Consider the following 20,365-nt stretch of genomic DNA (forward strand, 5'->3'; position numbering starts at 1 on the left):
CCTGTCATAAGGCTTCCAAACACAAGAAACCTCCTGAAACTTGGATATGCTATATAGTGCAACACACATAAAATCTCACCGGTGAAGAGTGTATTAGGGCCCTTGAGGGCTTTAGCGATAGTATCAAACATAAGAAAAGTTGACGTTTCCTTGATTTTTTCAGTATATCAATCCCGATATTTCTAGTCATTAGTACAAAATATCAAAATAGCATATATAATGCTAATTAACTGTACAAATCCCAAACTACCTGTTTCTGTGTAAGGTAGATGTGTAATGGCATTATGAACTTTCCCTCATCCCTAAATACAAATATTTGTAAAACAGAAGGTACCAAATGCTAGGGTCAATCAAAATAGTTTACGATATCTTTTATGAGCAAGAATAATTGATTTTCTCCTGACATATCTCCTAAATTTTCAAACAAGATTCCATCCATCCTAGCTTGGACTCCACTTAGGGAGGACATGTCCTGGAGCACTCCCTTCATTGCCCTGTCAACTCCAAGCAATGAACCCCCAATGCCTGATAAGATCTCCGGTAATGTTGGTGAGGGCTTTGAGACTTCAACTAGCTGGATCTGCATTGTTCAGCATACAATCAGCATCTGAAAGGTGTAGTCATTATGCATTTCCTACTGAAGTCGCTGCATAAATGCAACTCACAGAATTTGTCATAAAGAAAAATATCAAGAGTATGAAAAAAAAAAGGGTCAGGACGTACAAAAAGGTAATAGAACTGCTGCAAATTCAAACAGACCAGATGAACTTAAGTACTTAACATAAAAAGGTCTCAGTTGCTTCATGAGAACGTCAAGCATTAATGAGGTAATAACTGAATACGAGAAAAAGAATTGAGTGCATATATATGGGAGCAACATAGCAATTTGATCAAAATGCATTAAATCTTTCTGGTAGAACAAACCTTCTTATGCTTCGGTATATTAGCTTTCTGTTTTGCAATAGCAAGAGCTTGTGAGAGTCCACCTACTGAATCAACCAACCCTCTTGAAAACGCATCTTGGCCGCTCCAGACTCGACCTTGAGCAACAGTCTCCATCTGATCAACCTGGTGGCACAAGCACTTAATAAGTACTTGAAGATGCATTAGCTACTCAGCATCTGAGATCAGGCCTTACACTCATTGATCGTGACATGGCTGCTTTATCACGAAACAAAGCGTAAGCATTTTGCGCTGACTTTTCGAAAAGCTCTGCCTCATCCGGCCTGCAGAAAATACATCACATTCTTCAAATTCAAAGTGGTTCATATGATAGTGAAGATTAAAAGAAATAATTGCAAATCTTGACAGACTGACCCATGGTAGTAACCCACTTGCACTGATGCTCCATAAAGGAGGGGGAGAAAGGTTCAAATGCGGTCTGAACCATTTTCTCCAAAAAGAAATAAGATACGGGTGTTTGAACTTATCGACTAACTAAGACTTCTCAGAAAAGAAGAACTTGTTAACAAAAAGGAATTGCAACAGACTGCCATCTTGGCATAACAACCATAGTAGACAGAAGCAAGTTTTATTTCTTCTATAGTTCTATTTTCTATTCGCAAACAAACCATGGATGCACATGTACTTACCAGTCAATACTGAAACAAAATATACAACATATATTAAATGTCACAGTTAATTATATAATAAGCCAACAAATTGGCCCAGTAGGCTACATGATGGGCACGTTTGAGGAAAAAAAGGTGGCATTATGGGAGCTCATGTTCACTAAATGCTTGTGTGACTCATACTTCAACGCTGCAGTGCATTCACTAAAAATTAAGAAACTAATCTAACAAAACTAAAACTAAAATGATGAGAATGAAGCATGTGTGTAAGGGACTTGGCTACCCCTTGGGCCTGGGTTACTACGAAGGGAGGAGGAGCTGGAGAGCTAAGGGTCTAAGGCTCTAAGCCCTTGGTTCTTTCTTGAATTCCAATGATTGCATTTCCCCTCATATTTATGGGGAAGACACAACTAGACTCCCAAGACATCCTAATGACTTGACTTACAAGTAAACTTATCTCTAAACTCTTCCTAATCCATGAACAGTACCGTGTGGGCTTTGAGCCCTTGTGGCCATCTAGCCTAGCTGGGCCCTTTAGATCCATAACAATGTGCTTTAATTATGATGCATTCACATGATAAGAAAACATTTCAGCAACCGGAATCACTGCAGACTATACCACAAGTTCCAATGAACTGCTTTTATGTTGTTCTCATTATTAATTAATGGTCCACTAGTACCATGATGTAAAAAGTGCAGATCTCACCTTAAAGGTCGTTGATCAGCAGCATTAAGCTCAGCATATCGACCCTTGGATAGAATTTCTTTATGAAAGTCAATCCTCTCATAAAGCTTTTGAAGGCAGAACTTCCCTGTAATTCCAGGTAAGCAGTTTTAAACCAGGAATAAATACAAAACAATTGCTCAATTCGCTACCTAAATTCTGAATAGACTAGAGCTAATCCAATTCCAAAGTTGTGACGAACTACAGGTGGACAACCTTAGAATTTGACGTAGATGACTTATCACTAGCAAGGCGGATAACCTTAGAACACAAAATAATAAGGGTCACCTGTAACAACTCCAATCGATCCTGTAAGAGTAAGTTTCTCAGCAACAATTACTGGTGCAGCCATTGCCATGTAGTACCCCCCACTTGCAGCAACGTCAGACATCGAAGCAACCACAGGCTTGGAGTTGGCCAGAAGTCGAATTTCCCTCCACATCCTAGTTGAAATAAGAATTGGTAATACTGAAAAATCTGATGCTGCTGAGAAGTAATAAATCCTAAAGCATGACTTACAGGTCAGAAGCAAGAGCATCACCACCAGGGCTGTCTATACGGAGGATAACAGCTTTGTACTTTTCTGATTCTGTAAAGTGCAAAAAGCTTCAATAATTAAAAATAGGTCTACATATCAGATGAAATAACAGGAGTTTGCATGATACACACATGCCCATATCAACTATAACAAGTGTTCATCCCCTGTACCTATCACAACTTCCTTGGGACTACTTCCTCTGATTGCAAGTACAAAGTTTCTTTCGGACTCACACCGGTCTAAATTTTTCAACCTTGACCATCAATATATAAAGAACTAGATAGATTGACAAATGTTAATTGATCCATCATGAAAAGCACATTCACAACATATAATCCTTTTGATATGGTAGGACTAGGGATAGCACAAAGAACCTATTCGTCGCCCTCCCTTGGAGGCTCTGACTACTTTTAGGGTTCTTCTTGCTTGATTACAATGGATGGTGTGGCTGTGCTTATATAGCCAGCTACCTAACAAACCCAATCTAATCTAAATAACCTTATCTCTCTAACAACCTTATCTCTAATGACCTGCTAACAAACCAATCTTATTCCCCTCGTGGTACTGTTCACGAGCTACAGTACTCGTGGGCCTAGGCCTGCGGCCAGCCCACTTGCTATAACACCTTTTTTATCTTGATATCATATTTTACCTTGTAGACCATGTCCACGTTCTAAACAACTTATATTTGTGCAGATGTTCTTATATTTGTTACAAGAGAGATCAAGAATTCAGCAACACAAGAGAACTGTGGGGAATAAGGTCGCAACATTAGCTTTTGGGTTCCATATAATTGCCTATCCAAGGTTATCTTGATGGTGCAATATAATAGTTTTTAGAGAGGGAGGGAGTGAGTTCAGTAGACATGTGTTAGCTGATTTTTTAAGAAAAATATCTTCATGCAGATTTGGTTCAATTGGCTAAAAAAACCTTTAAAGTGCTTTTCCCCCTCTCAGATACACAGGAGAACTGCACATCATGGTGGGTAGTTAGAGGGAGGTGGATGGCGCAGATCGTAACCATGAGAAGTGCTCAGATTTGGCCCTGGACCTCTAGGCCGCGGCTTGGGCGCCAGCGATGGCGAGACACAACCAGGAGGCAGGAGATAGGGAGAACTCTCAATATATTGCTTGATTTTCTTGATTACACAGCCTTCATATATATAGGCTGATGTAAATCCTTGCCCAAGCTTATCTCTAAACAAATCTCCTAGCAAACCAAACTCTAAATAACCAAATTCCTACTGACACCTGACAATAGCGCCTCCTTGGCATTCCTTCCACGCCGTGCATACTGAAGGCCCCACATAACATAGAGATAGAGGTAACAAAAGAATGCCGGTCCATTTACAATGCCCAGAAGGGCAAAATAAATGAAAACGGATAAAGACAACAAGGAAACAAACCCTCTCAGTGCACAAGCTAAACTGAGAGGCGAACGCCCAGATGATCAACATCTGGCACAACTTTAGTGATAAGAGCGTAAATAAAACAAGACCTCATTAGTTCTATGGTTCCAAGAGTTAACTACTCAGCCTCTTTAAAATATAGTGGTTCTGCACAAACTGAAATTAAACAATGAATTGGCATTGATGAGTGCAAATGGAAAGTTTCATGTTTGTATTCAGCAAAAAAGTGGCTGGATCCCTTGCTGTAAATGGTTTCTACTCAATACTTTGGCTGAACCAAAGAGAGGTATGGAAAGGTAAATTAGGAAATCATGCATATCATGTGTTCTGTAAATCAGAAATCAACATATACGCTGTTTAAACTTGTAGAATACCTGAGACCTTGAACAATAATTGGTACTAAAAGAAATTTCCAGATCGGATTTCAAATCAAAGATATAAACTCACTTACAAAGTACAAATCAAATTTAAGGTTGCTGACATAATATAGTAAAATTACCTCTAACAGTTCGTATCTTCTCAATTAGCTGCTCAGCGATAATGCCTGAACTTGGAGTACTCAATGGGCTACGAGTACGTGTTATGCTTCCAGAAGCTCTGATAATGGCAATTTGTTCTCCTCCTCCTTGTAATCCAAGGGTCCGTTTACTGACACGCGAGTATTTACTAGTAAAGAGAACCGGTACTAGTTCAGTACATGAAACAGTAAGTAGATAGGAATTGGCATCCTGTAGTAGTAAAGCAACATTAAATAATAGGTTCGTTTGACCTGTCTGACCAGAGGAGATCTGTATTTAAAGCTATATTGCCAAGAATGTGTACAGCAGAGCTTATTGCATTTGTTTGAAACATTGATATTTAAAAATACAACATAAAGATATGTAAAGAAACTAGGAAAATCCAGGCAGTTTTCCAGAACATTAGACAGGACTATTCTCATTCTGATAGGCTATTTTATTCACGTTACCATAGAAATATCTAGACTACCTGTAGTCAACCATACGCAGACTTTTCTTGTCTTTCTGCCCTACTCTCTCCTTTAGCATTGACATTACCTGTTGAATTAGACAATGACAACAAAGACATACGCAGAAGAAAACTTATATTATTAAAAGGGGGTAACTTATATTATTAAAAGGGGTATTTGATCTATGAATTGCTATTACTCATAACAAAAACATATTTGGGTTGAACACTTAAACAACACACTTAAATGCTCTCAGTGAAAGAAATAAAGTAAGGGCATGTGCAACTCATGCCCCAAAGAGAAACTAAGGCTTATTAATCTCTCCAAACAAGGATCCAACCCATTGTCTGTGGAGGAGCTAAAGAAAAAAATACAAGCACATGAGCAAGTCGGGGTATCGACACCAAGTAAATAAACAGTGAAAAACAGTAGTATATGTGCACCAAAACTTGGTGTGCATCGGATGGGGATGGTTTTGGTTTGGAAGAAGCATCACTATTTTATTAATTGTGGGACCCCTTGTCAGCTTCATGAGAAGAGCTAAGGACTGAACCAGATTTTGCATAGCCTGAGTTTGCTAAATTCTTCTGAGATGGCATGTTTAGATCTGCTCCGTGCTGTACATGCCCTAAAGGTGTTTCAATAGCTTGTTTCATAAGTTCAAAACTATGGTTTGAAATATACTCCAATACAGAATGATATATGCATCATGAACAAAGATGCCTTGCAGCTTGCACCATGCTGCCATCTATTTCATCTTCATGCTGTCATGCATACTTGATTATCTTTGGCACCGTGAATTACACAGGCCGCAAATGATTTATTTCTTGCTAAATCAATAAATGGTAAAATAAGGAACCTAAGAATAGTTCAAACGGCAATTTACTTTCGTATATGTATGGTAAACTTTTGTTTTTTTTCTGTAGCTCTTGTTAGGTTTCATCTCCAGCCACAATCTCCTCCGCCCTCATCTTTCGTTTGAAAAATGCCTTGAAACAACCACAATAGATGTATTCCAAACATGAAAACCACAACGAATATTAGTTAAATGCTTGCATGGAGAGCATGAATCCGATCATGCCGAAAGGCCACTGCGGATGCTCTACTATGCATGCAGTTAGCTTTACACCATGTTTATCAGTCAATTCAGAAACTCGTACCTCGTCGTCATACATTAAATCTGTTATCCAACCTTCTTCCTTGAGTCTGGCAACCTGGTAGACTCCTGAATTAATGAATTCCTCAATTTCTTCTCTTTTCTTCCCTGTAGACAAATTCTACAATGACAATTTTTCTTCTAAAATATGCAAAACAAATCTGCTGAAATTACCATGTGTAGAAGATATCGTGTCCAGCCAGTTTCCATAAATATTGTCAAGCAGTGTTGCCAGCATCTCCCTAACTTCATTTGACATGCTCTTGCGTGCAAGCTGATCCCCGGCACTTTTATATTTACCAATTCGTTGAATTTCTGGTTCTATTCCAACTTTCTCAAGAACACCTTAACAATGAATTTGAAATTATTAGACACTCTGAAAGGAGCTTAGCTGCATTCAAGTTGTTTGTATATGGAACAATAAAATGTCAAGTATGACCCACTTTACGAACTTGGCACCTAATGAGGAGTGAAACTATCAGAAATGCATTAGAGACTATTCCCTGTGGTTGTAAGTGGCATTTTGGATAATTCATATGGTCTCCAAATGTAATTTTAACCACTAAAGTTTCTTCTAACATATTTATCAAACCTAGTGTGAAAGTTTTTTCAAAATAAATCAGTGGATACCACTTCCAGGTCCTATTTAAATACTCGGAGGTAAAGATAGCCACTATTTAAGAAAGTTGACTACATGTATTAAAACATCACCTTTGTGTTTGACTGGACTGAGTATATATAAGAGCATAACATTATAATATAAGATGTACAAGAAAGCTCATGCCAGGGTACTATGCACAACAACCATCTAATCACTAACGAAAGTTAGCAACTTACATAGTTCTATTGCATCACTAAAACCACAATAAATCAGCAAAACTCTTTCCACAGTGAACAAGTGACACTTTGAAAGAGGATTACAGAAGAGCGTGATACTCCTTGTTCAGTGTTTACCCAAAATAAAAACCGTAACCATATCAGCAAAGTAGATGTTTCATGTCATTGTCGTACAAGAAATTACCTCTGAGAAATGTTTGCTGAACAGTTAGACCAAACAGAGCAACATAAGCACTTGGCGGTGCGTATAGCTCACCACACGCACAAGCTAGGTAGTACTCTTTCTCCCCACAAACAGGCATGTAACCAACAACAAATTTACCTGCAAAATCATTCAAAATTAGTTCATCCTATGGCATGCATGGACATAAACTAAGATACCAAACTCAGCATCGCCTCTATAGGTACCAGACTTCTTGAAATCCACAATGTGTCTTCTGATCTCATCCACCTTCCCCCACCCACATCTCAGCGGCTCTATGTGCAGATAAATCCCAGAGATTCGTGGGTCGTATGCTGCCTTCACAAAATTCTCACATATTTGTGGTAGTGACAGCCCTGACGAGAAGCGTGTCTTCAACTGGTCAGATATCTGCAACCATTACCATCAACAACACAAGTCACATAATACACTATCAAAGTTGACAAATACTAGGGGGAAAAGGACAAAGTCCATATTACAGAATGGCAACTGATATTTGCCGAAAGTGGACCTAATACCATGAGAAAATCCTACGATCGCAAACCTAAACAACCAGCATAAAAATACTAAGACACGCATTAGGATAAGACCTTCAGAATGCACGAAATGAGCAAATCGCATTAAGGGGAGAATAACCGCAAACGACCGTGCCGTGCGGAAGCAATCACCTCGCCGCGAAGCTTCATGTTGAGGACGCTTCCCTTGCGGACGCGCTGCCACGGCGGCGCCACGAGCATGCGGAGCTTAACGGCGAGCTGCGTCCCCCACCCGAGCTCCTCGACATCGAACGCCGACGCCGCGGGCGTTGGCGGCTCCTGGGCCTCACCAGCAGCGGGGGACGGCTCCTGCTCCTCCTTGGTGGGCCCAGGGGAGGACTCCACGGCGCGAATCGGTACACGGAGCGGCGACGGGAGGATGCGGCGCGCGGCGGAGTGGGGAGAAGAGGGGAAGGAGGCGAAGTGGCGGTGCTGGGAGGGGGAGAGCACGAGGAGGGTGGCGGCGCAGAGGTGGGAGGAGTGGCGGTACGGCGCCGCCCGGAGCACGAGAAGCCTCGCCATTGCCAGGCGAAACTTCTGGAAGCTTCGGGAATGGCGGGGAGCCGAGGCGGAGCCCTCGTCGCGGCGCCGGGGAGTAGCGGATGGGTTTGGGGGGCAGCACTGGAGTGGGGAGAAGGAAAGGAAGCCGAAGAGGTGTGGTGGACCGGGTCTACCGATTGTGGGGTCGGGAGTGGAGGGGGTGGGGGATAGCTCTGGGGCGGTTGATTTGGCGCCACGTTGAGCGCCAGGTAAGTCGACGAAAATAGAGCACTTTTTGAAAAGTTTGCCTGGTCATCTGGATAAGACGGCCTCGGGTGAAATTCAAATATTTAACTTACATTTTAATTTCATTTCAAGAAAAATTTATCTCATTCAAATAGAACATTCTTACTATAAATTATGATATTCATGACAAATTATTTAACTAAATAATTTATCCTAAACATCATATGTTTGAAAATGGATGGAGTATTTGGCTAACTCTTACAATATCCGAAACTAAATTATATTGCAAACAAGTAGTCCTCTGACCTTTTTCTCATGTAGGCAGTGGCGTTGCTAGGATTTTGGTATAGAGGGAGCCATATAAACACATATACAACATATGACTTCTTAATTTTAGTTTAAGTTTAACTTAATAGACTACATGTTTTTTTATCGTGTGCACAAACAGCACAATAACCAATAATCATTCAATCAATCACTACCTTATGTTATTATCTACTAGAAATGTATTAGTAATACTACAAGTTTGCTGAAACTTTTAGGGGGGCCATGGCCCCTGCCAGCCTCCTTGGCTACACCACTGTGTATGGGTCACAAGGATTTATAGAAGTTTTTCTTTTGACTTTGAGATCCGCTCATGGTTTTGTAGAGAGTTATGTAGGTTGTAGCATTTCACAGATTGTATAAAATACTTTAATCTCAACAAAATATACACTTTACTTTCAAAATGTGATGTGCGTGGTAGCGTGGGGTATGTCTTCAGAAACTATGTTATTTCATTAGGATCCAAACATTCTATAATCGTTTGGGATCATCTGTATAGACAACACTTGAGATGGATCATACAAGTAAGATTAAAAGGTAGAAACCCGAGAACGTTTATATAAATGTTGATACAACATGTAAATTAAGTATTTATCTAATACCTACATCCAATATTGTTCTTAATTTTGAGACCATGGAATCGAGGTAGGTCCGTCAGAACATAAGTAACATATATATTCTAAAATCACATCTTAAATAAACTTTTCATCGTTCAAATCAACATAAAAAACAAGATGTATAGAATCGCATCGTTCAAAACATAATAGCAAAATAAATATTAAATTTCTCATGATATTCTACCACGTGAAATCAAACTCAACATGTATACAAACGCATCCTTCGAAAGTCAAAACTACTAGAACGATATGGGTTTGATACTTTGATTTTTCAGAATCTAAGTCAACTGAAAAATCAAATCTTCCGCCCTTGGTCACAGAAAGCGACCAAGTAGGAGTAGGAAGAACCCGGAGCGTCCGTTCATGCGGGTTCAGTTCAGCCGTCGCCTTCACCCTTCAGCCGCCAGGGCGAAGTAGTGACGAACCGTCGAACCGCACCTGCAGGGAAGTCTTCGTCTCGCTCCTCTCTCCGGCTCCCTCCGACGAGCGGCGATGGCCACATCGCTCCAGCTGATCGACTGGGAGACGGAGAGCTACCCCGCCTACCCAGACTTCGCGGCCATCCCCTTCTTCGCCATCTTCTTTCTCGCCGCCCGTTTCCTCCTCGACCGTTTCGTATTCGAGGTTGTATCTTTGTCCCGCCCATTTTTACACCAGTTATGTTTGTTTCATTCATAGAGAACTAGGGGAGTCGGGGTTCTGACGCGCGCGTGTCACACTATTACTGTGAGCAGGTGCTAATGTGCACATGATTAACACGGGGGAAATTCAGAGAATTTGTCAATAAATTCTTCGCCATTTCAGGACCTGCCACCATGTATCTCACTGACATGTAATTGTGTAATCCCTGAACTTACATGCTAGTGAGAAGTGGAGTGGCAAACTGGCAACTCCTGAATTCCCATTAGCTTAAACATTCAAAATAACATGTTGAACGGAGTGGTTATACTTAGTGGAGGCGCCTATAGGCAGAACTTTTTCAGTGACATCGACACGCCAGTTGTTTTATTAAGTACCTGCGCCTACACGTTTCCATACTTGGTGCTTTTATTTCAACTCTTGTTCAAAACAAATCTAAAGGAGATTACTCGTGAGATGTGGCTGCGCCTTACTTGTTGGTTGGGAATGAATGAGAGTTATTTGGCATCTTCCACAAAGAACTAATTCTCTTTTTCCTGAAGGGAGGCCTATGTGTTGGCTCTCATCCAGGATTTTGTGTGTGTAGTGGTTAGCCAGGAAGCTAATTTTCAAGAATGAGGATGAGAAGCTTGATCCTACTACGTATGCAGGCAAGAGAAAGATCAGGAAGTTTAAAGAATCAGCTTGGAAATGCGTTTATTTCCTTTCTGGGGAGCTATTGGCATTGTCTGTGACATACAACGAGCCATGGTTCACAACTACAAGAAATTTCTGGGTTGGACCGGGTGATCAGGTCTGGCCAGATCAAAAAATAAAGTATGTCAGACACCTTCCCTTGTTTGAGGGAACATCTTCTTTGGTCACCTTTTACTATTTATTTATACTAAGTGTATTTTTCCCCAGATTTAAACTCAAGGCGGTCTATATGTATGTTACTGGTTTTTACACGTACTCAATATTTGCCCTTTTGTTTTGGGAAACAAGGCGCTCAGACTTTGGTATTTCAATGACTCACCATGTAGCAACCGTTTGTCTGATAGCACTGTCTTACATATTCAGGTATACTGGTATCTTGATATTTATTTATTTATGCAAATTTATCTTTGAATCCAAGTCAAGTTTCGTTCTCAATTTCTCATACATTATTGCTCTCAACACATACTCAGACTGTCAGTTTGTGAATACTTCTTTATACTGGCAGTTGCATTTTAGAAATAATATCGTTTGGAAATGATTTTCTTTGATATTTCAGAGTTAATTTAATTTCCTAAAACAGATTTGCTCGGGTTGGTTCAGTTGTCCTTGCCATTCATGATGCAACTGATGTGTTCCTGGAGCTTGGAAAGATTTCCAAGTACAGTGGCCATGAGTTGCTTGCAGATGTTTCATTTCTTGTTTTTGTCAGTTCTTGGGTACTCCTTCGCCTCATATATTATCCATTCTGGATTCTCTGGAGCACTAGGTAAAGACGAGTAACTATGTTCATGCATGGGTCTATATACTTTACAGACTTGGTATAACTAAAACTTATGTATTTGTTCTTAAATTTCAGCTATGAAGTTGTTCTGACTCTAGACAAGGAGAAGCATAAGTTTGACGGGCCAATATACTACTATGTATTCAACAGTCTTCTATTCTCCCTTCTTGTTCTGCACATATATTGGTGGGTCTTAATGTATCGGATGCTTGTGAAGCAAATACAAAATAGAGGGCATGTTGGGGATGATATACGATCTGGTACGTTCTCCTTTCCCTTAAGAGTGTTAATCTGTTATTATATGAGGCTAAATTTTGTTTAGAGTTGAATATACCATCACTTATTAATATCTCAGTTATGCATACATTTATCTTGGGGGCCCATGCAATTATCCATCAATGTCTAATGGACTAACACGTGATATAAGGATCAGATTTACTTAATTATGTACCATAAGACTCACTATTACCCACTGTCATGTAGATTCTGAAGGTGAAGAGGAACATGAGGATTGATTGAGCTGTGTAAGTTCTGAAGGTGAAGGGGAACAGGAGAGGATGGATTGAGTTGTGTATCTGAAGGTGAAAAAGGAACATGCCGTGTGCATTTTCAAATATTTCACATTTTGTTTTCTGGTGGCTCTTCATAACTTATAATAATACAATAGCACCCTTCCAGGTGAGCATCACAGATGGATGTCACTTGGGCATTATCCATTTATGTAAAACTAGGTCAAATTGTATAGCACCTACACAGTTAATGGAAAACATTACTTGTGTACATGTCTGCCTCTACCTTGGCCCTTTCGATACTGGTCTCAAATATATGCAAACTTCACATAAAGTTATTCGAAACAATAAACATATTGCAATTTATGCCACCTTCTCTAAGCCAAAATTCATGTTCACCTTTACCAAAGATAGCATAGAAGCATATTGCAATTTATGTCCCTTTCTCAAAGGCTCAAAGCTTAAATTTAGAAGCAAGGTTTGTAAAAAAGTCATATGCTTTAAATGTCTTTAAATCGAAATTTTGCCTGAATCTGGACGTGGTACTTTTCCGGCATGAACATGTGTGGCTTTCAGCTTGTCATGTTGTCCAGATCCCAAGTTGCAAAACATGAGATGCTGCTAGGAAGATTACCTTTTGGGATTTTTGTGCTGTACAGTTAGACTTCGTGTAATCATGTTTGATATATTTAGGAGTTGAATTCCCTGTCCTACTAATAGATATTTGTTTTTTTATCTTACTCAGGATGTCTCTGAAATCCTTTCGTCAATTACTTGTGTATAATAATGTGAGAGTGTACCGAGTAGTGATTAATTTCTGCAGATGTTGATATCAATATGCATGTATCTTTGTCGGGTTAACCTACGAGTTTGTTTTTAATTGCCTTGATAGTATAAGTTCTCTCTTATGTTACACTTTCCCTGTACGTTTACCATTTCACTTTTTTGTAATCAGAGCATGTTCTAACTAATAATATTTCAATGAAATTACAAAGCAAAACTGCAGTACCAAGATAATGAAATATGCTATCTGCCAAAAATAAAGAAGCTACTGTTCATTTTATTCCAGAGCTTCTGGACACACAACAAACCATATGATTGCTAGGTCTGTCAACATAATATTTCATCCCATCATATCAGAACCATGGAACTGTACCATAGCTACTGTTGGGTAGATCTGGTGGTGATGAGGACATATGATCCACTTGAAGCTCTACATCTGATCTTTTGGCGAAGCGACCTTTGATCCGTGGCCGTGCTTCAGCATACGCTTTCCTTGTTGCATACCTTATGGTCTTCTCAAACTTTCTTGCCTGCCTTTTCTCTTTGTACCTGAGGACCCTGGCCGCTCTGTCCATGGGGCTCAAATGTACTGGCATCTGAAATGAGTAGTATGATAATAGATCCACTCCTCCAGTTGTTAGTATAGTGAGGTTTGAGATATCTGCTATGTATTGTCTGGTACTATACCGGCTTCCGTTGATGAAAGAGATATCTGAGATAAAATTGGCAAATAGTTAGTGAAATATATAAACGATAAATTTCAGGTATGACACACCATGCAACAGTGTGGATCTGGAATCCGATTGCTTTGAAATTCTAGACATTAAAATCACTTTTAAGTGTCTTCTAGCTGAGAGTTGAGAACTTGTACAGGATTAGCTGTCTTTGTAAAGAAATAGGAAACTTTGAAGTTTGGAGTTTTAGATGCAGAGGAACAGGCAAGCTAAATTCGGTGGATTTTTTTTTTGTGCATTACTGTTTTACAGTGATTCTTAATCTGTTTTAGGTCCAAGAAAATCAGAGCCTACAGCCTGAAGATGCTATTAATTCTTGCTTGGATCTTAATGTAGGAAGAGAACTTGAAAAAAATGTCTAAAAGTCTTAAAAGGTAGAAAAATAAATGTTAAAGAGGCAATAGAATGAAAAATAGAATACAAACGAGTTGCATCCTTTTGCACCCACACTGAAATTTTACAGGACATTGATTCAATCAATTTGGATGCGTATTCATAAAATAAGTAGATCACCACACGGTAGTTTAGAGGAGGACGGTTTGTTAATGGATTATAACCTGAGGCTGAATGGTGCTTAAGATACATAGATCACTGCATAATTATTGAGAGCATAGAAAAAGATTAACTTACACTGTTGGTGATAGAGGCAGCATGCTCATTTACCACAGAAAGCTGTGAAGGCACTACACACTCACTCCATTCCGTTGCTCCATACCTTCTCTGGATCTGCTGATGCTCTTGCATTCTATACTGCTCTTCTGTGTTTCTAATGATGTTGCTGCCATAGTACGAATTATATCCAGTAACATCAAAGTACTGGTCTACTTTACCAAAATACATCTTGCTACTATTGTTGTTTGTAGTGGTGGTGGTACCATAGTTATAACCGGAATCCCTGGTGAACAGGAGCCAGGAGTCTACTTCCTCTTTTTCCTTGCTACCATGGGTAGTAACAGCAGCTCCTGCCTCAGCAAAACCAGAGACTGCTGGAATGGAAGTAGCTGGAAGCGGCAGCACAGGCACTCGCTGGTGCCTCTGAGACAGTGAATTTGCAGAGTGCACCTTTGCATCACAGGTGGTACACAGTTCTGCTGCATCTGCACAGCATGCTGACACTGCAGGTGCAGTCATGCAAACCTCGCATAAATGCACACGTTCATGACTTGATGCCACATGATTAACAGAATGAACCTGTGTATCGCATGACGCGCAGAGATATGCAGCATCAGCATGGCAGTAGCTGACAACACCGTGGTAGTTATCTGAGAGCTCCTGTTTTTGGTCTTGCATTTTACTCTGTGTTAATGGATACATCCAGCATCTTGATTTGGAATGTACGGGGTCTTAATGATAAAACAAGACGAGATAATCTTCGGAAAGTTGTTGATGCATCTAAACTTTCTGTGGTCTGTCTGCAAGAGACCAAACTGTCCCATATTTCTGTGTATGATGTGTCGTCCTTTCTTGGTCAGGAGTTCACCCAATTTGTGTTCCTCCTGGCGCAACAGACAAGAGGAGGCATCCTAATTGCTTGGCGGGATGGCTCCTTTGTGATCGATCACCATCGTGTCCATCGACATTCAGTGTCAGTTTTACTTAGTGGCAGAGATGACACACCTTGGTGGCTTACAGGGGGGTATGGCCCTCAGCATGACGCTGACAAGGTGGCGTTCTTAGAAGAACTCCGAGAAGTCCGGGCAGAATGTCCTGGCCCCTGGATGCTTGCTGGGGATTTCAACATGATATATTGCTCCGAAGATAAGAACAACGAAAATGTCAATCGAGCTATGATGGGTCGTTTCCGCCGGTTTGTGAATGATCTGGAACTGAAGGAGATCCCATTGCTAGGCAGACGATACACTCGGTCCAATGAAAGTGATTCACCTACCCTTGTCAAGTTAGACCGTGTTCTCTGTACTAATGACTGGGAAGATATCTATCCTGAGAGCATATTGCAAAGCCATGCAACGGAGATGTCTAATCACTGCCCACTGGTTCTAGGTCTCAGGGAAGGGATCATGGGGAAGAAGAGGTTTCACTTTGAAAGCTTCTGGACTAGACTTCCTGGTTTTCATGAAACTGTACAGCAATCTTGGGAAGAACAAGTGAATTGCTGCTGCCCCCTTGAACGGATTTCTATTAAATTGAAACAAGAGCCCTGCAATCCTGGAGTCAGAAGCAAACTGGAAACATAAAGGCTCAGCTAGCCCTTGCCAGAGATATACTACACTGCCTAGAGAAGGCTCAAGATCACCGGGAACTGTCCCATGATGAAAACTGGTTGAGATGTGAACTCAAACGGCATTGTTTGGTTCTTGCCTCCCTGGAAAGAACGATCGCTCCGCTCCGCTCACGGGTCAGGTACTTAAAAAGATGGTGATGCTAATACCTCTTTTTTCCACAAGCAAACTGTTTTTCGGAAGCGCAAGAATTTTATTTCCAAGCTAGTGGACGGTGATCGTGTGGCCACGGCCCAGGAGGAGAAACATCAGGTTCTCTTTGATTACTTTGATGGCCTGCTGGGAACCGCTATGCCAAGAACTAGCACTCTGGATTTGGATTTCTTCCATATAGCAGGGATTGATCTCTCGGTTCTTGATGCACCTTTTTCGGAAGAGGAGGTATGGGCGACAATCAAGTCTCTTCCATCTGATAGAGCGCCAGGTCAGGATGGCTATACTGGACGGTTCTACAAATCTTGTTGGCCAATTATAAAGGCAGATTTCATGGCAGCTATCATTACCTTGCAGCAAGGTGATGCAAGAAAGCTTGAGCTCTTGAACTCGGCATACCTGACTCTGATTCTCAAAAAGGTCGACGCGGATACAGCTAAAGATTATCGCCCAATTAGTCTTGTACACAGTTTTGCTAAACTGGTCACTAAAATGATGGCAAATCACTTAGCCCCTCACCTCGATAAGCTAGTTGCTACTAATCAGAGTGCGTTCATTCGGGGCAGATGCATACATGATAACTTTATGTTGGTCCAGCAAACCATCAAAGTCCTACACCGGCGCAAGGTCTCGTGTCTTTTCCTGAAGCTTGACATCTCTAAAGCTTTTGATTCAGTATCCTGGGCTTTTCTGATGGAGATATTTTCACATTTGGGTTTTGGAGCTTCCTGGTGCAATCTCATTTCCAACCTCCTTTATTCAGCATCTACCCAGATTATCCTGAATGGAGAACCCGGGGAACATATATTCCACCAACGGGGATTACGACAGGGAGATCCGCTTTCTCCCATGCTCTTTATTTTGGTCATGGACGTTCTGAATAGCTTATTTGCCAAAGCTGAGTCAGAGAGATTACTCCTTCCTCTCCATTCTACCGGACAGCATCTGTCTCTCTATGCAGATGACGTGGCACTCTTCATTCGCCCGGAGGATAATGATCTGCAACTTACAAAAAACCTGCTGCATATTTTTGGTGAAGCATCTGGCCTGCATACCAACCTGAACAAGAGTTGTGTAATTCCCATTCAGTGTGATTGCGAAATTGTTGACGTGGTGAACAACACTTTGCAGTGCACAACAACAACTTTTCCTTGCACTTACTTGGGCCTACCTATCTCTGATAAGAAGCTAAGAAGAAGGGACCTGCTGGTTTGGATTGAGAAAATAGCGGATAAACTTCCAGGATGGAATGGTGCTTTGATGAACATGTCCGGTCGCGCGGTGTTAGTTCGCTTTGTGCTTACTGCCATCCCCTTGTACTTGCTGATCGCCATTAAAGTGCCTAAGTGGTTCATCAGAGCAATTGACAAAACAGGAGGAGATTCTTGTGGAAGGGAAGAAAAGAGGTAAATGGTGGCTGCTGCTTGGTGGCCTGGGAAAAGGTCATGAGACCTGATCTCGGTGGTCTGGGCATACATAACCTTGAGGTCATAGGATGGGCTTTACAGATGCGTTGGCTCTGGTTGGAAAAAAACCAGACCTGATCGGCCATGGGCTGGTCTTGAAATACCAGTTCAGCCGAATAACCTTGCCATGTTTGCCATAGCAGTGGTGACTTCCATTGGCAATGGAGACAATACTTTGTTCTGGTCCGATCACTGGCTGCACGGTTGCTCTTTGGAAAATTTGGCACCTGATGTTCACTAGTGGGTACCCTTGAGGGTGAGAAAGACGAGGACTGTGGCCCAAGCTCTCCAGGATCATTCTTGGGTAACTGACATAAGGGGTGCGCTCAGCCTAAATGGTCTAGTAGAATATCTGCACCTTTGGGATGTTCTTTCAGATGTAACTCTGAACAATCCAAGGATCAACATCACTGGAAGTTCGAAGCCTCAGGTCTCTTTTCTACTAAATCAGCATATAGAGCTTTTTTTTGTTGGCTCCATCTCATTTGAACCCTGGAAGAAAATTTGGAAATCATGGGCTCCAGGGAAATGCAAGATATTCATTTGGTTGGCCATTCGAAACCGTTGTTGGACAGCTGATCGCCTGGAAAAAAGAGGACTTCCTCACCCAGAGCATTGTCCTCTCTGTGACCAGGAAGATGAGACTGTCCAACACATTCTTACCACATGTGTTTTTGCACGACAGTTTTGGTTCAACGTCCTGCAGCCTCTGAACCTGTCTAGCCTGGTACCTAGTCGCCGGACCAGTTCCTTTATGGAGTGGTGGACAAGGTCTTGGAAGAAATGTTCAAAGAAGCAAAGAAAGGGATTTAATTCCATGGTCATTCTTGGTGCATGGACCATATGGAAACATCGCAACGCTTGTGTGTTTGAAGGATCCGCTCCTAATGTCCAGGAAGACCTGCAGGCTTTCAAGGACGAGTCCCACCAATGGCAGATGGCTGGAGCCAAAGGGCTCTCAGCGTTAGACATGGGTCGGTTGTCTGGTTAGAGTGTGCAGGGGTCCTCGAGGTCATGTCCTTTAGTGTTGTTTTTCCGTAAGAGTCTTTTTCTGTGGAACCCCAACGTCCCCTGCCCTGGCCCAAAGTGGGGTGATGTTGTTTTGTAATTTGGGTCATTTTTCCCTCTCTTAGTATAAAGATGCGCAGCTCTCCTGCATGTTCGAGAAAAAGCATGGCAGTAAACCATACTTGGCGCTGCATGGCACCCATCGCATGGCCTGGCCCTTGGAGAAATTCTCCCCCCAGCTTCCTGCTTGAAAAGGTTAGTACTGAAATTACAATTCATCAACATAGAACCTTGCAACTTGTGCTTCTAAAAGTGAAGAGGTATTAGCGAATTTCGTAGCTAGTGTCTAGTGTGCTCTGTTCAAGTGAGTATGTATCTTCTCCTGCTCTTCTGGTCCGACATACTTGAACTTATTTTGGAGTGAGTGGCGAGTGGAAGTTATCACCATTCAAAGTTCTGTACTTCAGTGTGTAGTATAATAGGACGGTGACACTGGAATCCGTTGAGTAACACGTGGTATCATTCATGGGGCTGAGCACAGCTGTGCCCCTATCTTGTGGTTGTCCGTGGATGCTGCTACTGCACTACTTGCCTTGACGCCAATCTTCAAATGCAGTGTCGTTTTCGGATAAAGATTTTACTCCAATTTTCATTCTAGAGAATAAAATGAGTACTTTTCAGGTAAGTCAGAACCATCTGATTGAATAATTGTCAAAGAACTTTAGGAAACCAGTTTGAAGACTTTCTCACTGTTAAGGTGTTAGACTTTGTGCCGATCGATGGTATTGTTTCCACTGCACAGATGATATGTTTGCTTGTATTTTCCATGTGGATCATAATGGCGACCTAAGAAAGTGCTTAAGCAAATTATACAAGTTGCTGTTCAGCAATCAAAGAAACTTGCCAAACGTTGAAGTGGAATAGGCCCAAGATCGAAGAGCTATAACAAAAAAGGGAAGTAAAGGGTGCAGATGCTCCTCATTCTCTTTATGAATATCTTTTGCAAAACAGATAAGGGAGGGAGTCTCTTGGATTCCAAAGTTTGAGGTTTGTGCCAGCCTTTGGCACCTTTTGGAACCTCTCGTGTGAGGTAGGAACTTGACATACATGGGAAAAGTTCTAAAGCACCCTGCCATGTCACCTGATAATTTCTCTGGCACTGTAGTGGACTGCAAATATCTAAGGTGATCAGCAGTGTACAAGTCAATTTACCAATATTCTATGCATATTTCTTGCAGCTACTCAAATCTTGACATGATCTCTTTCCTATGACTAGTGGCATATATTATTGCAACTGACAAAACCTTTGTGTGACCAGAACTTCAGCTAATCAAATGTTAGCTTGTGTGGTTGTACTGATAGTCTTGAAATATTTTTTAAGAGCATTGGGTCTAAATATTTTTTTAGGATTCATCATTGTTGGTTTAATTTTGGGTGATTTTACAATGTAAGCTGTTGGATAACTAATACAAACTTTGAGATAGAATGGCCAATGGGATAATTATTTTTGCCTCCAATATTTATTAGAGAATGAGTAGTAAGCCTTTTCATCTGAACTATCAGAACAAATGTGTGGGCGCGTGCGTTCGTTTTGAGGCCTTGACCTGCTTTCCATGTAGTTTGCACTTATATGCCTTGTTTTATTCTTGCATTCGCCATGCCAGATTGTTGACTTGCCACAAAACCTCTCAGTGTTAACTAAATAAACAGAGGAACAGTGAGAGGTGATATGGAAGTTGTTGGAGTTGTT

At 41.2% G+C, this 20,365-nt stretch overlaps 2 protein-coding genes and 1 pseudogene across 2 annotated transcripts; 1 reads left to right on the forward strand and 2 right to left on the reverse strand.

The window, feature by feature from the left end:
* Window positions 1-130: 130 nt before the first annotated feature.
* LOC101782735 (serine protease SPPA, chloroplastic) lies at window positions 131-8,570 on the reverse strand. The gene is made up of 13 exons (XM_004953722.4): window positions 8,072-8,570; window positions 7,610-7,793; window positions 7,386-7,523; window positions 6,539-6,709; window positions 6,369-6,472; window positions 5,229-5,296; window positions 4,741-4,907; window positions 2,815-2,884; window positions 2,584-2,738; window positions 2,278-2,383; window positions 1,139-1,226; window positions 925-1,068; window positions 131-580 (listed from the first exon to the last, which is right to left on the reverse strand). The coding sequence occupies exons 1-13, from the start codon at window positions 8,459-8,461 to the stop codon at window positions 347-349; spliced, it is 2,019 nt and encodes a 672-aa protein (XP_004953779.1). The 5' UTR covers window positions 8,462-8,570; the 3' UTR covers window positions 131-346.
* Window positions 8,571-9,986: 1,416 nt separating this feature from the next.
* On the forward strand, window positions 9,987-12,502 carry LOC101783152 (ASC1-like protein 2). Its single transcript, XM_004953723.3, has 6 exons — window positions 9,987-10,230; window positions 10,832-11,061; window positions 11,149-11,304; window positions 11,522-11,707; window positions 11,798-11,982; window positions 12,206-12,502. Exons 1-6 carry the CDS (start codon window positions 10,099-10,101, stop codon window positions 12,235-12,237), a joined length of 921 nt encoding a protein of 306 aa, XP_004953780.1. The 5' UTR covers window positions 9,987-10,098; the 3' UTR covers window positions 12,238-12,502.
* Window positions 12,503-13,367: 865 nt separating this feature from the next.
* LOC111256126 lies at window positions 13,368-18,894 on the reverse strand (annotated as a pseudogene).
* Window positions 18,895-20,365: the final 1,471 nt, after the last annotated feature.

The sequence above is a fragment of the Setaria italica genome, chromosome I (genome assembly GCF_000263155.2).
Source record: "Setaria italica strain Yugu1 chromosome I, Setaria_italica_v2.0, whole genome shotgun sequence".
In the NCBI taxonomy this organism is placed as follows: domain Eukaryota; kingdom Viridiplantae; phylum Streptophyta; class Magnoliopsida; order Poales; family Poaceae; genus Setaria; species Setaria italica.